Raw genomic sequence first — 14,969 nt, forward strand, 5'->3', positions numbered from 1 at the left:
AGCAAGTCCTAGGCTCTGTGGTTTAACCCACAGCGCCACCCGCGTCTAGTAGTCAGTAAAAGATTCATTAACACAACTCCCATACAGTAATGCAACCCCTCCCCAAAAGAAACAGCAAACATGAGAAATGCACTGTCGACATCCAACATCTTGCAAGGGACACCCACTCCAAATCTGCTTGGGGCAGGATCCCTTGATTGTCTACAGTTGATCTGGAGGATACGTGGGGAGCTGCAGAAGACATGCTGTTGCCCTAGCAGATCTGTTCTTCTGAAGAGCAGCCACTGTTGGATGTCACCCCATAAAACCAGCCGTGAGAATAGGAAACTCAAATCAAATCAGGACAAGGCCATTCATAGCCAGCTAAATCTCAGAAGCCATGTAGCCAGTTTAAATTACACAGGACCACATCATATTTTACCAGAGAGCCCCCCACCCCACCCCCGTCGACTCAGAAACACTAGTGGTGCTTTTCCTAGTTGTGCTTTGTTTGTTGGGGTTTTCTTAAACTAGGGCTGTTTAGTAGTAGTTGTATGACCTGAATTATTGTTCCCTTCGTAAACTAAGTTTCCCCAGACGTTTCAATAAATCAAGCCTAGGTTGGCAGAAGCAGGGACCGAGCAACGGGAGCTCACCCCGTTGCTGGGATTCGAACCGCCGACCTTCTGATCGGCAAGTCCTAGGCTCTGGTTTAACCCACAGCACCACTCACATCCTAAAGAGCATTTTAGGCCTTGTTAAAACAAGCGGAGATGCATTTCAAATAAAAGCCCACCTTCTATTCATGTAAAAACACCAGGCAGGCCCCACAAATCACCCAGAAATGCATTTTAAATAAAGGGACACATTCTACTCATGTAAAAACATGCTGATTCCCGGACCGTCCGCGGGCTGGATTTAGTAGGCGATTGAGCCCCGGGCCTTAGTTTGCCTACCCATGCCCTAGAAGGAGATTCTTGAACATCAGTTTATTTGTATGCCACTTTCCTAGAGCAAATCCTGGCTTGGAATATCAATAAAGTTTGCATTTCAAGCTAATTCAGTAACCATGAGAAAACAGGAAGGAAATGCACTTTAAAAAACTAAAAAAATTAAAGATAGGAACAGCATATAATGCACCAGTAGGCATAGATATAAAGTGTTTAATAGTGTTAGATGGAAGGCCTTTCATTTCTTGTGTTCTGAAAACACTTCTAATTTAACTATTAGAAATTTAGTAGTCTGTAAAAATAGTTTTAGCCGTCTGTTAAATATTGACAATTTTTCAACATCAAAAAGCAATTCATTTGTTCTGTGCTGCATATTAACTGAATTGAGATATGTTAAGTTTATGACAACTTCTTTTTGAACTTCCAAACTATGAGCTATGATGGTCCAGGAATCAGCGTGTTTTTACATGAGTAGAATGTGTCCTTTTATTTCAAATGCATTTCTGGGTTATTTGTGAGGCCTGCCTGGTGTTTTTACATGAGTAGAATGTGTGCTTTTATTTAAAATGCATCTCTGGGTTATTTTGTGGGGCATGGGAATTCGTTCTTTCCCCCCTCCCCCCCAAATACAGTCTAGCCCACCACATGGTCTGAGGGACGGTGGACTGGCCCACGGCTGAAAAGGGTTGCTGACCCCTGCTCTAAATGTTCAGAAGATAAAATCAATTTTTTTCTACGTTGAATTTTTAAAAGTATGGACTGCTTCTATGTTTGAGGGGTGGAGAGACTTGCAGTGATCTTTTTATGACCTGTAAACCACACTTTTTTTGCAAATACAGATAATGAAGTTGCCAAATAGTGCTTTGTCAAACACTGACTTAACCTATGACATTTACTGTACTTTCTTCAAATAAGAGATAACTTTCATTTTTCAGGTAATGTTTGAAACCTACCAATTTTCTGGTGTCTACGTAGCCATTCAAGCTGTTCTCACTCTGTATGCACAAGGTAAGTGTAAATACTCAATAGCAGTCAGTTGGGTGAGGCTGCACCACTCAAACTCCAGTCATTTTCTTTTTGGTGTTTACTGGAAGGAGGGGCAAGACATTGGTACAAATGCATAATTGGGAGTACTGGATTGTCTCCTCTGGTGCATTTGAACCTAACTGCTGCTTCTCCCCCCTCTCTCTACCTACTAGAAAGCAACAAAGATACAGGTGACAGGTTGGGTGAGAACTGCCCCCCCCACCTTGGCCGACTGCTACTGTAAATGCTACTTTGTACTTAAGATTTATTTATGTGTTAGCAAAATTAGCCATCCCAGCCCTAGCTAATGGTATCTTTCTCAAACAATGTTGTTTGGAGGCCTTGTTCAAGCTTCATTGCTGTGCAAGGAGATCTTCATGGTGTGCCACGAGTGACTATGTTACATATCCTCATGACCACTGCTCCATGTGCATTTTTCTAATCTATGGGTTGTGCTGAAGAAGATTCCAACGAAACAGTCAGATTAACTGGGATCACTGTCCTACGTTGTTATTCACTTACTACTTCGGCACAGCTCACAGGATAGCATCTATTACTTTGTTTCAACTATAGACTTCTTATACTTCCAAGGACTTTCAAAGATTGACAGGCGTGTGTTCATTTGATTTCAAACATATTAGAGAATTTACAAGTGTACACATTTTGTTTTTGTTGTACTAAATCATGTACAGTGGTGCCTCGCAAGACGAAAAGAATCCGTTCCGCGATTCTCTTCGTCTAGCGGTTTTTTCGTCTTGCGAAGCAACCCTATTAGCGGCTAAGCGGATTAGCGCTATTAGCGGCTTAGCGGCTATTAAAGGCTTAGCGGCTTAGCTGCTAAAAGGCTATTAGCGGCTTAGCGGCTTAGAAAAAGGGGGGGGAGCGGAAAAAAAACGCAAGACTTGCAAGACGTTTTCGTCTTGCGAAGCAAGCCCATAGGGAAAATCGTCTTGTGAAGCAACTCAAAAACGGAAAACCCTTTCGTCTAGCGGGTTTTCCGTCTTGCGAGGCATTCGTCCTGCGGGGCACCACTGTATATCTTGGAATAGGAATTGCAGTGCTATCTAATATACTGGTCTTCGTCTTGCTTGTACAGTGGTACCTCGGGTTACATATGCTTCAGGTTACATACGCTTCAGGTTACAGACTCCGCTAACCCAGAAATAGTGCTTCAGGTTAAGAACTTTGCTTCAGGATGAGAACAGAAATCGCTTGGCGGTGACGCGGCGGCAGCAGGAGGCCCCATTAGCTAAAGTGGTGCCTCAGGTTAAGAACAGTTTCAGGCTAAGTACGGCCCTCCGGGACGAATTAAGTACTTAACCCGAGGTACCACTGTATTGTTTGTTGACGAGTGACTATGAGGCAGCTCTGCCCACTGTGGCTTGGGCCACCCACCCCTACTTTAATGAGTAGCTAAAAAGCATAGCTAGTAGTACTTCTGTTCTCTAAAGTGCACTCTTTTCTATTGCTAATTGAGAGACTACTGCTAGCTCATAATTAGGGCAGAGAGAACACTATGACATGTATTAGTCTGAACTGCATGTTGCTTTACTCTTGGGTCAAACTAATATTTTTTTATGGAAGCAAGCTACTTCATGTATTGATTGAAAAGGCTCGAAAGCCTATTCAACTGGCCGCTTCATTTACTGAGATTAGAGGAAGACAGCTTGACTTTTGGAGCCTGAAGAGAATAAAACTTGTATCCAAATACAAATGGAACCATGATGCATGCTTGATGAAAGTTGTTCAAACCAGATTATTATTATAATGAGCTTGCATTGTAAAGAATATGAAAAAATGACTATTATCAGCAACATGCTCAGCTACTAAAATATATATTGCCATTCTCCACGTATGCAGGACCATCCTTCATACATGGAGAATGGCAGTATATATTTTTCGTGGCTCAGTATGTTAGGTTACACATTTGAAATGCTGGCTGGTATTTTCCACTATGATGCCTTTGTTTCCTTGAAGGAAATAAGCAAAAGCAATCTGCATCAGGCCTATAAAAGAAAGGAAGACTGTGTAAAAAACGACACTAGGAATGTGCCCAAATGTCTTCATTAATAGTTTGAATAATAATTATTTCTACGCTGTAGTGTGAAAGCCCTAAGATGTTATAGTAGCATGCTTTCCATCTTGAGGCAGAATGACACTAGCCATTCTTGATATCTTCATATGGTGAATTTAGCTTACTTTTTTGCTCAATGTGGACACTGTACCATGATGTCAGTTTCACAGGCTTCTGGAATAAGCCATTCAAGAAGTGGCAGTCCCAGTCCCCAATCTAGATAACTCTTCCAGGATTATACTTTCATTGTCTGTGTCACACGCCACAGAGAGATTTAGGAGAATCTGTAGGCTCATGTTTTCTTCTGACCTTCTCCCAGCATACAGACCAAGGCTAGTTTTGTTTCCTAGACTTAAAACCAGGATCCATATTGACATGTTCTCATGTGCTTTTGCCATTATTCTTGTTCAGGTTTACTGACTGGTGTTGTTGTGGATTCTGGAGATGGTGTTACTCATATTTGTCCAGTCTATGAAGGTTTCTCTCTTCCTCATCTCACCAGAAGACTAGATATTGCTGGTAGAGATATTACCAGATACCTCATCAAGGTAAGCTAGCGGTGTTGAATCTGAGCAGAATGCATGCTGCTATTATTATTATTATTATTATTATTATTATTTTCAAGAAAAAAGAAAACTTTCCACATATACACTCCAATACACAATTTTCTTTTTCGTTTGTCAACTTCCCATCCCATTTTCCATGGTGATTTTGTTTTCTGCCCTTTGTTGCACCCTGTCTATCTCTTATGTATTACCGTAAGTCCTAATTCTTTGTTGCTCATACAGTGGTGCCCCACAAGACGAAAAACCCGCTAGACGAAAGGGTTTTCCGTTTTTCGATGCGCTTCGCAAGACGAATTTCCCTATGGGCTTGCTTCGCAAGACGAAAACGTCTTGCGAGTCTTTCGATTTTTTTCGCTCCCCCCCCCTTTTTCTAAGCCGCTAATAGCCTTTTAGCTGCTAAGCCGCTAAGCCTTTAATAGCCGCTAAGCCGCTAAACCGTTAATAGCGCTAATCCGCTAATAGGGTTGCTTCGCTAGATGAAAAAACCGCTAGACGAAGAGACTCGCGGAACGGATTATTTTCGTCTTGCGAGGCACCACTGTACTTAAAATCCTACTTGTGAATTCATTAAACTATAATATTTATTTAAATAGTCCCAAAAAGGCTTCCATTATTCCACAAAACGGTTATCAATTATTTTTAGCTGTTAATTTTGCCATTTCTGCTGCATAGTCCATCACCTTACCCACCCATATTTCTTTTGTGGGAATTTATTCTTCCTTCCATTTTTGAGCATATAAAATCCCTGCTTCTGTTATAACGTACATTTTAATCATATTTTTTTGGAACTTCTGTCCCTATAATCCCTAAAAGGAAAGCTTTAGGGTGTTTTTTATTGTATAATCACTTTAAACATATTTTTTATCTCATCATATATCATCCACTAAAAAGTCCTTAAAGGTAAAGGGACCCCTGACCATTAGGTCCAGTCGTGGCCGACTCTGGGGTTGCGGCGCTCAAACGTCCTTATTTTCCTACAATTCCACCATATGGGAAAAAGGATCCTCTTGCCTGTTTACATTTCCAACAGTTCTTAGGAACCCTCTTATACATTTTAGCCAATTTACTAGGTGTTCTATACCATCTACACATCATTTTCATATCATTTTCTTTTATAACAAGCAGTAAATTTCAAATTTGTTTTCCATAACTTTCCCCATACATTTATTTCTATATTACGTCCTAGATCCTTGGAACATTACTGATTTAACTATTTCATTCTTCATCTCCCATTTCAATAATAGATCATACATTTTTGACACCCGGAAATTTTAGTCTGGGTTTTCCCCAACAAAAAGGACTGTTGTTTTTGGGAAAGTTATACTTAAACATGTTTTTCAATTCATTATAAATCATTTCCCAGTACCCTTTTACCTTTTTACATTTCCATAGCAGGCTAAATTGCTGGACTTGAAAACTCAGTTCCCTTAACCTATGTAATTTGATTATTTTCTTAAAAGTCATGCTTTTATCAGCTTGTCTTTCAGAAGCCTGCTTATTTTAAAAAGCTATACAGTAAGCCTGCAACTTACACGCATTTAACTTGTGTGCATTCAGCTTTACATGTGTGGCTTTTTTTTTTAGGGATGGGGCGGGGTTCCAGGGAAAATGACTTTGGCAGTCCCAACCATCATTGAACCCAATGGGTTTTGATTAGATGCAATTTTGGCTTTAGGCACAATTCTTGGAACATAACCCCCATGCAAGTTGTGGGCTTACACTATGTAGAAGGGAGAGCAGTTTTCAGATTTGCCACTAATTAACTTACTTTCATGCCAGCTGCTTTTACTACGAGGATATGCCTTCAACCATTCCGCTGATTTTGAGACTGTTCGTATGATTAAAGAAAAGCTGTGCTATGTGGGCTACAACATTGAACAGGAGCAGAAACTGGCCTTGGAAACTACTGTGCTAGTTGAGTCCTACACGGTATGTCACAGACTTAAGCTACCACACTTGGGCACTACTTCAATTGCTGATTTGAGTGAAGCCTCTTCTTCTAAAGCCGGGGTAGCCAACTCTCAAGTGACTGTGATATGCTTTCAGAATTAAAAACTGGCAGTGATCTATCCCCGTTTTTGAGGGGTTCAGCGCAAAGTTGTTGAGCTTTTTGGGGGAATAGAAACGCCCTGTTTTTATAGGAGTTTTAAAAAAAGGCTTTTTGAGGGGGAACTTCTGTTTGGGGGGGGGGTTAAAGGCAAGGGACAAAGGGGTGAAGTCACTCACAAAAAGATCTCTATGGATGAAAACAGCAGCACAGAGAAAGCTCCGTCTTCCCTTCCAGAGATCGTACAACGATGGAGGGTGGGGCAAGGGGGCAGGGCAGGAGTCAGTTTTAGTGACTCTAAGGAAAGGAAGCCAGAGATCAACCGTGATCTACCAAAACCTCCTGGGGATCTTCCAGTAGATCACGATTGACCTGTTGGACATCCCTGTTCTAAAGTGTTCATTGTTCAAATGGGCTGCCTTGTTCCAAATTCTATTGAAAACATGTTCCTTAAGGCTTAATAAAAGCTGATGAGTCATCTGAAGACATTACCACTTGGTGTGTCATTTGCCTATCACTGTCTAACTCATGTCTTTTATGCTCCTAACTACCTTAGACTTACAATTTAACCACTTTCTTGGAAAGAGCAGGAAGCAAATGCTTCCAGTTAATGGTCATCTGCCTCTGCTTTTTCCTCGGTTTGTCGCAGCTACCTTATTGGGGTTGTATTTTGTTGTTTTTTAAACTGTTGTCAGACACCTTGGAGGCTTTGTCGACAGGCATGATGTAATTTTAAAATGATATCATTTAAAATTAAGAGCTGGAAGAAAGAGAAGATTGGAGTGTTATTTTGCCAGGAGACGCAATATTGGGTCATGATAACAGCCTGTTTTGCATCAGCTGTGCTTTCTGGTCAGAAGTCAGAGAAAAAGCCACACAACAACCACTATGGTGGCTGTAAGCGAGGCTTTAAAGAGCAGTCAGACTCCTGGAATAAAACCACCTTTTACATGTGTTTGTGGGAGGGGGACTAATTGTTTTGTTTTTGTTCTAACTATTTATTAAAAGGTAAAGGTACCCCTACCCATACGGGCCAGTCGTGTCCGACTCTAGGGTTGTGCGCCCATCTCACTTAAGAGGCCGGGGGCCAGCACTGTCCGGAGACACTTCCGGGTCACATGGCCAGCGTGACGAAGCTGCTCTGGCGAGCCAGCACCAGCGCAGCACACGGAAACACCGTTTACCTTCCCGCTATAAAGCGGTACCTATTTATCTACTTGCACTTAGGGGTGCTTTCGAACTGCTAGGTGGGCAGGAGCTGGGACCGAAAGACGGGAGCTCACCCCGCCGCGGGGATTCGAACCGCCGACCATACGATCGGCAAGCCCTAGGTGCTGAGGTTTTACCCACAGCGCCACCCGTGTCCCTATTTATTAGTGCTTTCATATTGTGCTTTTATATTGTCTTTTTCTCTTGTAAACCTGCCTGAGAGCTTCAGAGAAGGGTGGTGTATACATTTAATAATAAGAATTAGAATTAGAATTCAAGTGGAGAGAGAGCCCAAACTACAAGTGCATCAAAATGAGATTTGGTAACTTTCCTCCCATCACACTAGAGGGGATTCCAGTGATTTATCTGAACACTGTCAGTATTTTTTTTTTAAAGAAAACTTGTATTAGTTGTAATTTAACAGTAATTTTATCAGTAACATCAGACGTTCTGTTCCATAGCTTCCAGACGGCAGAATTATTAAGGTTGGTGGCGAACGGTTTGAGGCGCCAGAAGCTCTGTTCCAGCCTCACTTGATCAATGTGGAGGGCGTTGGTGTCGCTGAACTGCTGTTCAATACCATCCAAGCTGCTGATATTGACACCAGGTAGGACCAGGAAAAACTAGCACACTCAAATCTTTGTGAAGGTAGAAGATGGGATGGGCAATTTCCCGATGTTGCATGGATGTTGTGTTTAAAGAATCATAGAATCATAGAGTTGGAATAGACCACAAGGGCCATCGAGTCCAACCCCCTGCCAAGCAGGAAACACCATCAGAGCACTCCTGACATATGGTTGTCAAGCCTCTGCTTAAAGACCTCCAAAGAAGGAGACTCCACCACACTCCTTGGCAGCAAATTCCACTGTCGAACAGCTCTTACTGTCAGGAAGTTCTTCCTAATGTTTAGGTGGAATCTTCTTTCTTGTAGTTTGGATCCATTGCTCTGTGTCCGCTTCTCTGGAGCAGCAGAAAACAACCTTTCTCCCTCCTCTATGTGACATCCTTTTATATGTTTGAACATGGCTATCATATCACCCCTTAACCTCCTCTTCTCCAGGCTAAACATGCCCAGCTCCCTTAGCCGTTCCTCATAAGGCATCGTTTCCAGGCCTTTGACCGTTTTGGTTGCCCTCCTCTGGACACGTTCCAGTTTGTCAGTGTCCTTCTTGAACTGTGGTGCCCAGAACTGGACACAGTACTCCAGGTGAGGTCTGACCAGAGCAGAATACAGTGGCACTATTACTTCCCTTGATCTAGAGGCTATACTCCTATTGATGCAGCCCAGAATTGCATTGGCTTTTTTAGCTGCCGCTAAAGAGATGAGTATATGAAAATATAATTAAGATTCAAAGACTAGGCAGAAATGGCTACCAATCATCTGTACAGCATTTACTACTACTGTCTTGCTGCAGAAAGACAATCCTGAATGGGAATGTTTAAGGGGCTATTACTGCATCTTTAATGTTGGTTTCTGTTCCCCTTTTTGGAAGTGAAAACATGTCTTTCACACTGGTGTTGCTGCAGTCACGCTCATTGTTTACAGAAGTGTGTTTCATCTTTAGGTCTGAGTTCTATAAACACATTGTGTTATCTGGAGGTTCCACGATGTACCCAGGGCTGCCTTCACGACTGGAACGTGAACTTAAACAGCTTTACCTGGAACGGGTCCTGAAAGGTGATGTGGAGAAACTTTCAGTAAGTAGCCTTCAAATAAATCCTAAGTTATATACAGGACCGTCACTAGAGGGAGCAAGGTGGTCAAAAATATTGTGGGACCCTCGATTGAGTTTGTAAACTTTGAATAAACAACTTCACGTTGAGATCACAGTTGTTTGTGAAATTGATTTAAGCTGGTCAGCGTCTTGGATTGTACTTAAGTACACTGTGAAGAACTTTCTAGAGTTCTCTCTAGAATGGCATCTCAGTAGAGAAGTGGTATCCAAACTTTTTTCAAAGAGGGCCAGATTTGATGAAGTGAAGGGCCGTGAGGGCCGACCAAAAGGCCAACCCAAGTTGTTAACCTTTTTTAGGTTTGAAGTTGTTGAGGGTTTTTTAAGGATTTTACCCCAGGAAATAAACTGCCACAGGGGCCGGATTAAACTGACCAGCGGGCCGGATTAGGCCCCTGAAACGGATTTTGGCCATGCCTGCAGTAGAGGAACTGCTAAGTTGGAACAATGAGGAGAAACTGGTTTTGCTTTGTGTTGTTGTGCATTTCATTACATACAGTAGAAGTTTAGTTTCCTGAAGCTCTTAGGTGGTCTTCATCCTTCATAAAACAATTATTTAACCCAGGATGGCCAGGGTGCTTGTTGTATACAGTCCCCTGAAGGAATTTCTGGCAGCTCCTGAAGCCTCCCAACAGACAAGAGAAAATTTAAAAATCCCCCAGCAGGCAGCATGGACCCAGTATTGTGCTGGTCATACTGGACAGGTTTCAGCCTCTCCACTGGTCCCCTAAGGTGCCTCTTTTTACCATTGCAGAGGGGCACCTTCTCCCTTGGGTGCAGTGTCCTTGTTAGAAGTTCTCAGAGAGGCTTAGCAAATGGGAAGAAGCACTGCTTCCTTGTTCCTCTTTAAGAACATCTGACAATGGCACCAGCTGAGAGCATGTATATGTATGTGTTTATATGAGTGTGCACACATACTGGAATGTGGCCCTTGGAGGGTGGCATACCTTTAATGTGGCCCTTGAGCAGAAAAAGATTAGCCACCCCTGCTTTGACCTATCCACATCAGTGGCATAGATTAGAAAATATTCCAGTGCTTAATCTTTCTGCAGGAAAACATCCGTTTCATGAGTTTGTTAGTACCAATGAATGGCTACTGATTGTCCAATTTATTTTGCAATTTTGGCAGTTTCAAAGTTTTTAGCTTGGTTTGCTGAAAATAAGTAAAATAAACCTGCTAAATTAGATCACTCTCTAACGTGAAATCTTTGACCCTCTGGAAATTGCTGGGCTTTTGTACAGGTTTCCAGAAATACCAAACACCATTGTGTTCTCAAAATTACATGTGAGCTGACCTCATGTTTGTGGGATCAACCTTGATTTCTTTCTTACTAGCATCAGTTAATTTTCTATATTATAAAGGTACCTGCTTTATGGGATAACTTTGTAACAGATTAGATTTAAATGTTAATGGATTAATCACCTAAGAGTACCGACATTGGTTGGGCATATTTTTACAGCACAATTTTTAATACAAGTGTTTATACAAAATGTAGGTGACATAGGAGGAATGCCGCCTAAATTGTGTTCATCTAAATGTATCAAAAATATTCTTGCTTCACAGACATTGTGTATATGCAGGTTAATTGACTAAAACTGATTAACTGGTTTAAAATTGTGCAAACTGGGTTGCAACTCTACAGTATGTCATATATAGATCTTCCAAAATACAGTGGCTTACCAATTACAGAACTTTAAAAAGCCTATATAGAAACATTTTTAATATTCTAATACTTACATAATACTTCAGTTCATTGTGTGGCTTAATATGTATATAATTAGACATCTGCATTATACTCCGCTTGCATATTGGATAAGGTTATTGATTATAAACTAGTCTCTTAATATCTCAGTCCACAACTACTTTTGTGATTGTTCTGGGTCAGAACATAAGGAAAACTTTCTGAGCAGAGAATACAAGGCATGCTGTGTTTTGTTGGTGCTCTTGAGTCCAGTTCTACAGGGAGCCAAACCCAAAGTTGGGGGAATAGATTGGAGGTCTAATCTGTGCTATAACACTTCAGGGAATTAAGGGAAAATGTAGAATGCTCCCCTCTGTTGCCAAATGCATCCACATAAATATAGTTTACAGATTCTCCTAAACCTGCTTTTTTGTAATATATGTATATATCAGGGTGTGTTTTTTTTAATGTAATAGGCTACAAGTTCAGATAAATCCATTAGAAAAAGACAAAATTGGAACTACAGTTCAGTTTCTAAGTTGCAATGTTTCCCATAACCTCCCAAGCTATACCTCTTTTATACATGGTGTCTACTAATATTTCAGTACTGTAGTCATTGACCATCCAGAGAGAAAGAGCTGTTTGAATGCCAATTCTGCCATTGTTAACAGGTTTTACAGCTTTGCTCCATAACCTCTAGTAATGTTGCTTTATCATCTTTTCCCGTTAAGAAATTTAAGATTCGTATTGAAGATCCACCTCGTCGAAAGCACATGGTATTCCTTGGTGGTGCAGTTCTAGCAGACATCATGAAAGACAAAGATAACTTCTGGATGACCAGACAAGAATACCAGGAGAAGGGAGTACGTGTGCTTGAGAAACTTGGTGTGACGGTTAGATAAACTCTGGAGCTTGCTCCCATCGCAGCTCCAATGCTCGCATTCCTTTATTGCCAATCTTTGAACTCACTCAGCTATGTGACACGGAAAGGCCTGTCTCTGCCCTTTGACCCAAGGGCTAGGTTTTGTTCTGGTTCCTTTTGTTAGATATTTTAAATGTGGCTATATTTGACTACTTAATTGGACCACTTCTCAGCAAACAAAACAAGGTCACGAATAGCCTGTCTGTCGCATCGCTCCTTCCCAGTAGGCAGTTGGGTAATTCCAGTAGCTTTTTCTTGGGTTATTGCTATAATGCTGTTGGCATTTGTCTGTAGCTCATAATGGATGGAAACTTTTTTTAGCACGAGAGAACCTTTGGACAAACAGCTCTTTACTATCATGTGGTTGTAGTGATTTATCTTTGCATCCTTTTGCCTTTATCCCATGCTGTTCAGTGTCTTTATATTGTAAGAACTCTGAAATCAGTGTCTTTATATCTTGCTTATGATCTCTTAAATTGGATCGAATGGCAAACTTTTTTTAAAACCTTCCCCTGGAATATTTTGGGGTCTGAAATTGTTTCACGTGAAAATTGATTATGTATCCTTAATCAGATGGCAGAGTTATGAGGAAACTAAAATAGAAATTTGCCTGTCTGTTGTTGCAAATTAATTATCTTAACTGCCTGCACTTCTCTCTCTCAAATGTATATTTCTAGCTTAATGATTTGGCACTAGGTAGTTGTTTTCTCCAATGGAATGCATACAGAGCTTCTTGCAATTTTTTCCCCTTTTTTCTGTTTTTTTGGGTACTGTGATACCATCTTTCATTACCATTGGGGCTTAAAGACATTTTTTTTTTAATGGGTAACATTAGAATGTCATCTGGGACTGGATTCCTGGATATAATCTATTGAAAGTAGTATGTTTAAAAAAACCTGAACTTTATTTACTGGTACAAAATTAGAGAAAAACAGAATTGTATTAAATTTGAACACACAGTAACACAGTGCCAAGTAATTATTGCTTTTTTTTAAATAAAAAAATTATAATTGTTAAATGTTATTTAAAATCACCCAGATATTTATATATGGAACTGTGAGGTAGGTTGTAAGGAATGACCTATATTTGTAGCGGTTAAAAAACCCCACATTGGAATATTGGCATTGTAGTAAACTGGTTAAATACTCAAAATTTACCTGTCTAATCTTGACTCTGGGATAAAAGGAAATAAAATAAGTATTTGAAATACTGTTTCATTAAAGTCAAACGTACCACTGAGGAAAGGTATAGCGATTCTTGACGCCCTTCGAAGTGACATCCACCAGGAATGCCAGAAGACGAAACCTGCTTTTTCACCAGAGCATTCTTGGTAATTTGTGGTGTTCCATACATGTGTATAAAAAGGAAAGCCTGTCAAAAAGATGGGCGAAACAGCTTCAGACAGAAAGATGTACAACACACAGGGCAACTGTTCCATGTGATAAGGGTGCCCTCTAATTTCTGTTAATATTTTCTCTTTTTGTGTGTGCCTTAAGCATACCTGTTGAAAGCAAGTGCTAATGTGTGCAGTGCCTCACACAAGATGGGTTCAGCTTCAGCTAGTAGTAGCGTGTACATTGTGAGTGCCTTCTGCTGGTCCCAACTCTTTCTGCTTTTCATTCCTCCTTGGGTTTGTGAGCTTTTACTCTACCTTTTCCCCCTAGGTGAAAATCCCAAACAGGAACACAAACTACAGTGGTGCCCCGCAAGACGAATGCCTCGCAAGATGGAAAACCCGCTAGACGAAAGGGTTTTCCGTTTTTGAGCTGCTTCGCAAGACGATTTTCCCTATGGGCTTGCTTCGCAAGACGAAACGTCTTGCTAGTCTTGCGATTTCCCCCCCCCGCTCCTCCCCCTTTTTCTAAGCCGCTAATAGCCTTTTAGCAGCTAAGCCGCTAAGCCTTTAATAGCCGCTAAGCCGCTAATAGGGTTGCTTCGCAAGACGAAAAAACTGCTAGACGAAGAGAATCGCGGAACGGATTCTTTTCGTCTTGCGAGGCACCGCTGTACAGGGTTAACCCTTGTTTTCTACTATGAGAAGCACTGAAATATGGTAAAATAAACTAGATAACCTGTATCTAAGTACATAAGATCTACAAATGCCAACTTTGACAAGTGGCTGGCAACAAACACTGACTCAGAATTGTCAGCCTTTTACTGTGTGGGAGAATATGGTCTGGGTGTTCTTACAAAAATGTGTGCTATCGAACCTCAGCATAATTTTTAGAGTTTGAGGGTAAGATCATTCCAACATAGCAGCCCCCCCAAAAAAAAAATTCAGAAGAGAGAGAGAAAGAAGTTAAAAGGCATGAATATATATAAAACAATGAAAAAGTACAACAGTTTCACAGAGTAGTTGCTAAGATGTTGAGCAGTACCCATCTTAAATGTTTAGGGAGTTAAGAGACTAAAACTCAATCTCAAGAGCACCAGCTATTTTTTGGTTACTGATGCTATCACAGAGAATGAGGCATATTTCTCCAACCATAAAGTTATATAAACAGTTCGAAGGCATCACATTCAGATTTTTTTAAAAAACCCCAAACCTTTTCCTGATGATGATGATATTTGTATTCTGCCCATCTGACTGGGTTGCCCCAGCCATTCTGGCTGCTTCCAGCTGAGCATTAAAAACACGGGAAAACATCAAAACATTAAAAACTTCCCTAAATTGTTTAAATGCTTTAAACAATTAAAATGGAAAAGAAATAGTTCTACACTTATGAGAAAGGAAGTAAATAAATTCAAATGTTTTATATAACAAAACTGCTTTACATGAAA

The 14,969-nt window shown here is 40.8% G+C and overlaps 1 protein-coding gene across 3 annotated transcripts in view; it reads left to right on the forward strand.

Moving 5' to 3' along the window:
• Positions 1-13,395, forward strand: part of ACTR2 (actin related protein 2) — a 28,629-nt gene extending 15,234 nt beyond the window's left edge. For all 3 annotated transcript variants that reach the window (XM_053380435.1, XM_053380436.1, XM_053380437.1), the window contains 6 exons: positions 1,865-1,937; positions 4,441-4,577; positions 6,375-6,524; positions 8,313-8,458; positions 9,417-9,549; positions 11,998-13,395. In XM_053380435.1, the coding sequence (XP_053236410.1) occupies positions 1,865-1,937; positions 4,441-4,577; positions 6,375-6,524; positions 8,313-8,458; positions 9,417-9,549; positions 11,998-12,168 (810 nt within the window). In that variant the 3' untranslated portion in view covers positions 12,169-13,395. The remainder of the gene's footprint in view (positions 1-1,864; positions 1,938-4,440; positions 4,578-6,374; positions 6,525-8,312; positions 8,459-9,416; positions 9,550-11,997) is intronic.
• Positions 13,396-14,969: the final 1,574 nt, after the last annotated feature.

This window comes from Podarcis raffonei, chromosome 3, assembly GCF_027172205.1.
Source record: "Podarcis raffonei isolate rPodRaf1 chromosome 3, rPodRaf1.pri, whole genome shotgun sequence".
Classification (NCBI taxonomy): domain Eukaryota; kingdom Metazoa; phylum Chordata; class Lepidosauria; order Squamata; family Lacertidae; genus Podarcis; species Podarcis raffonei.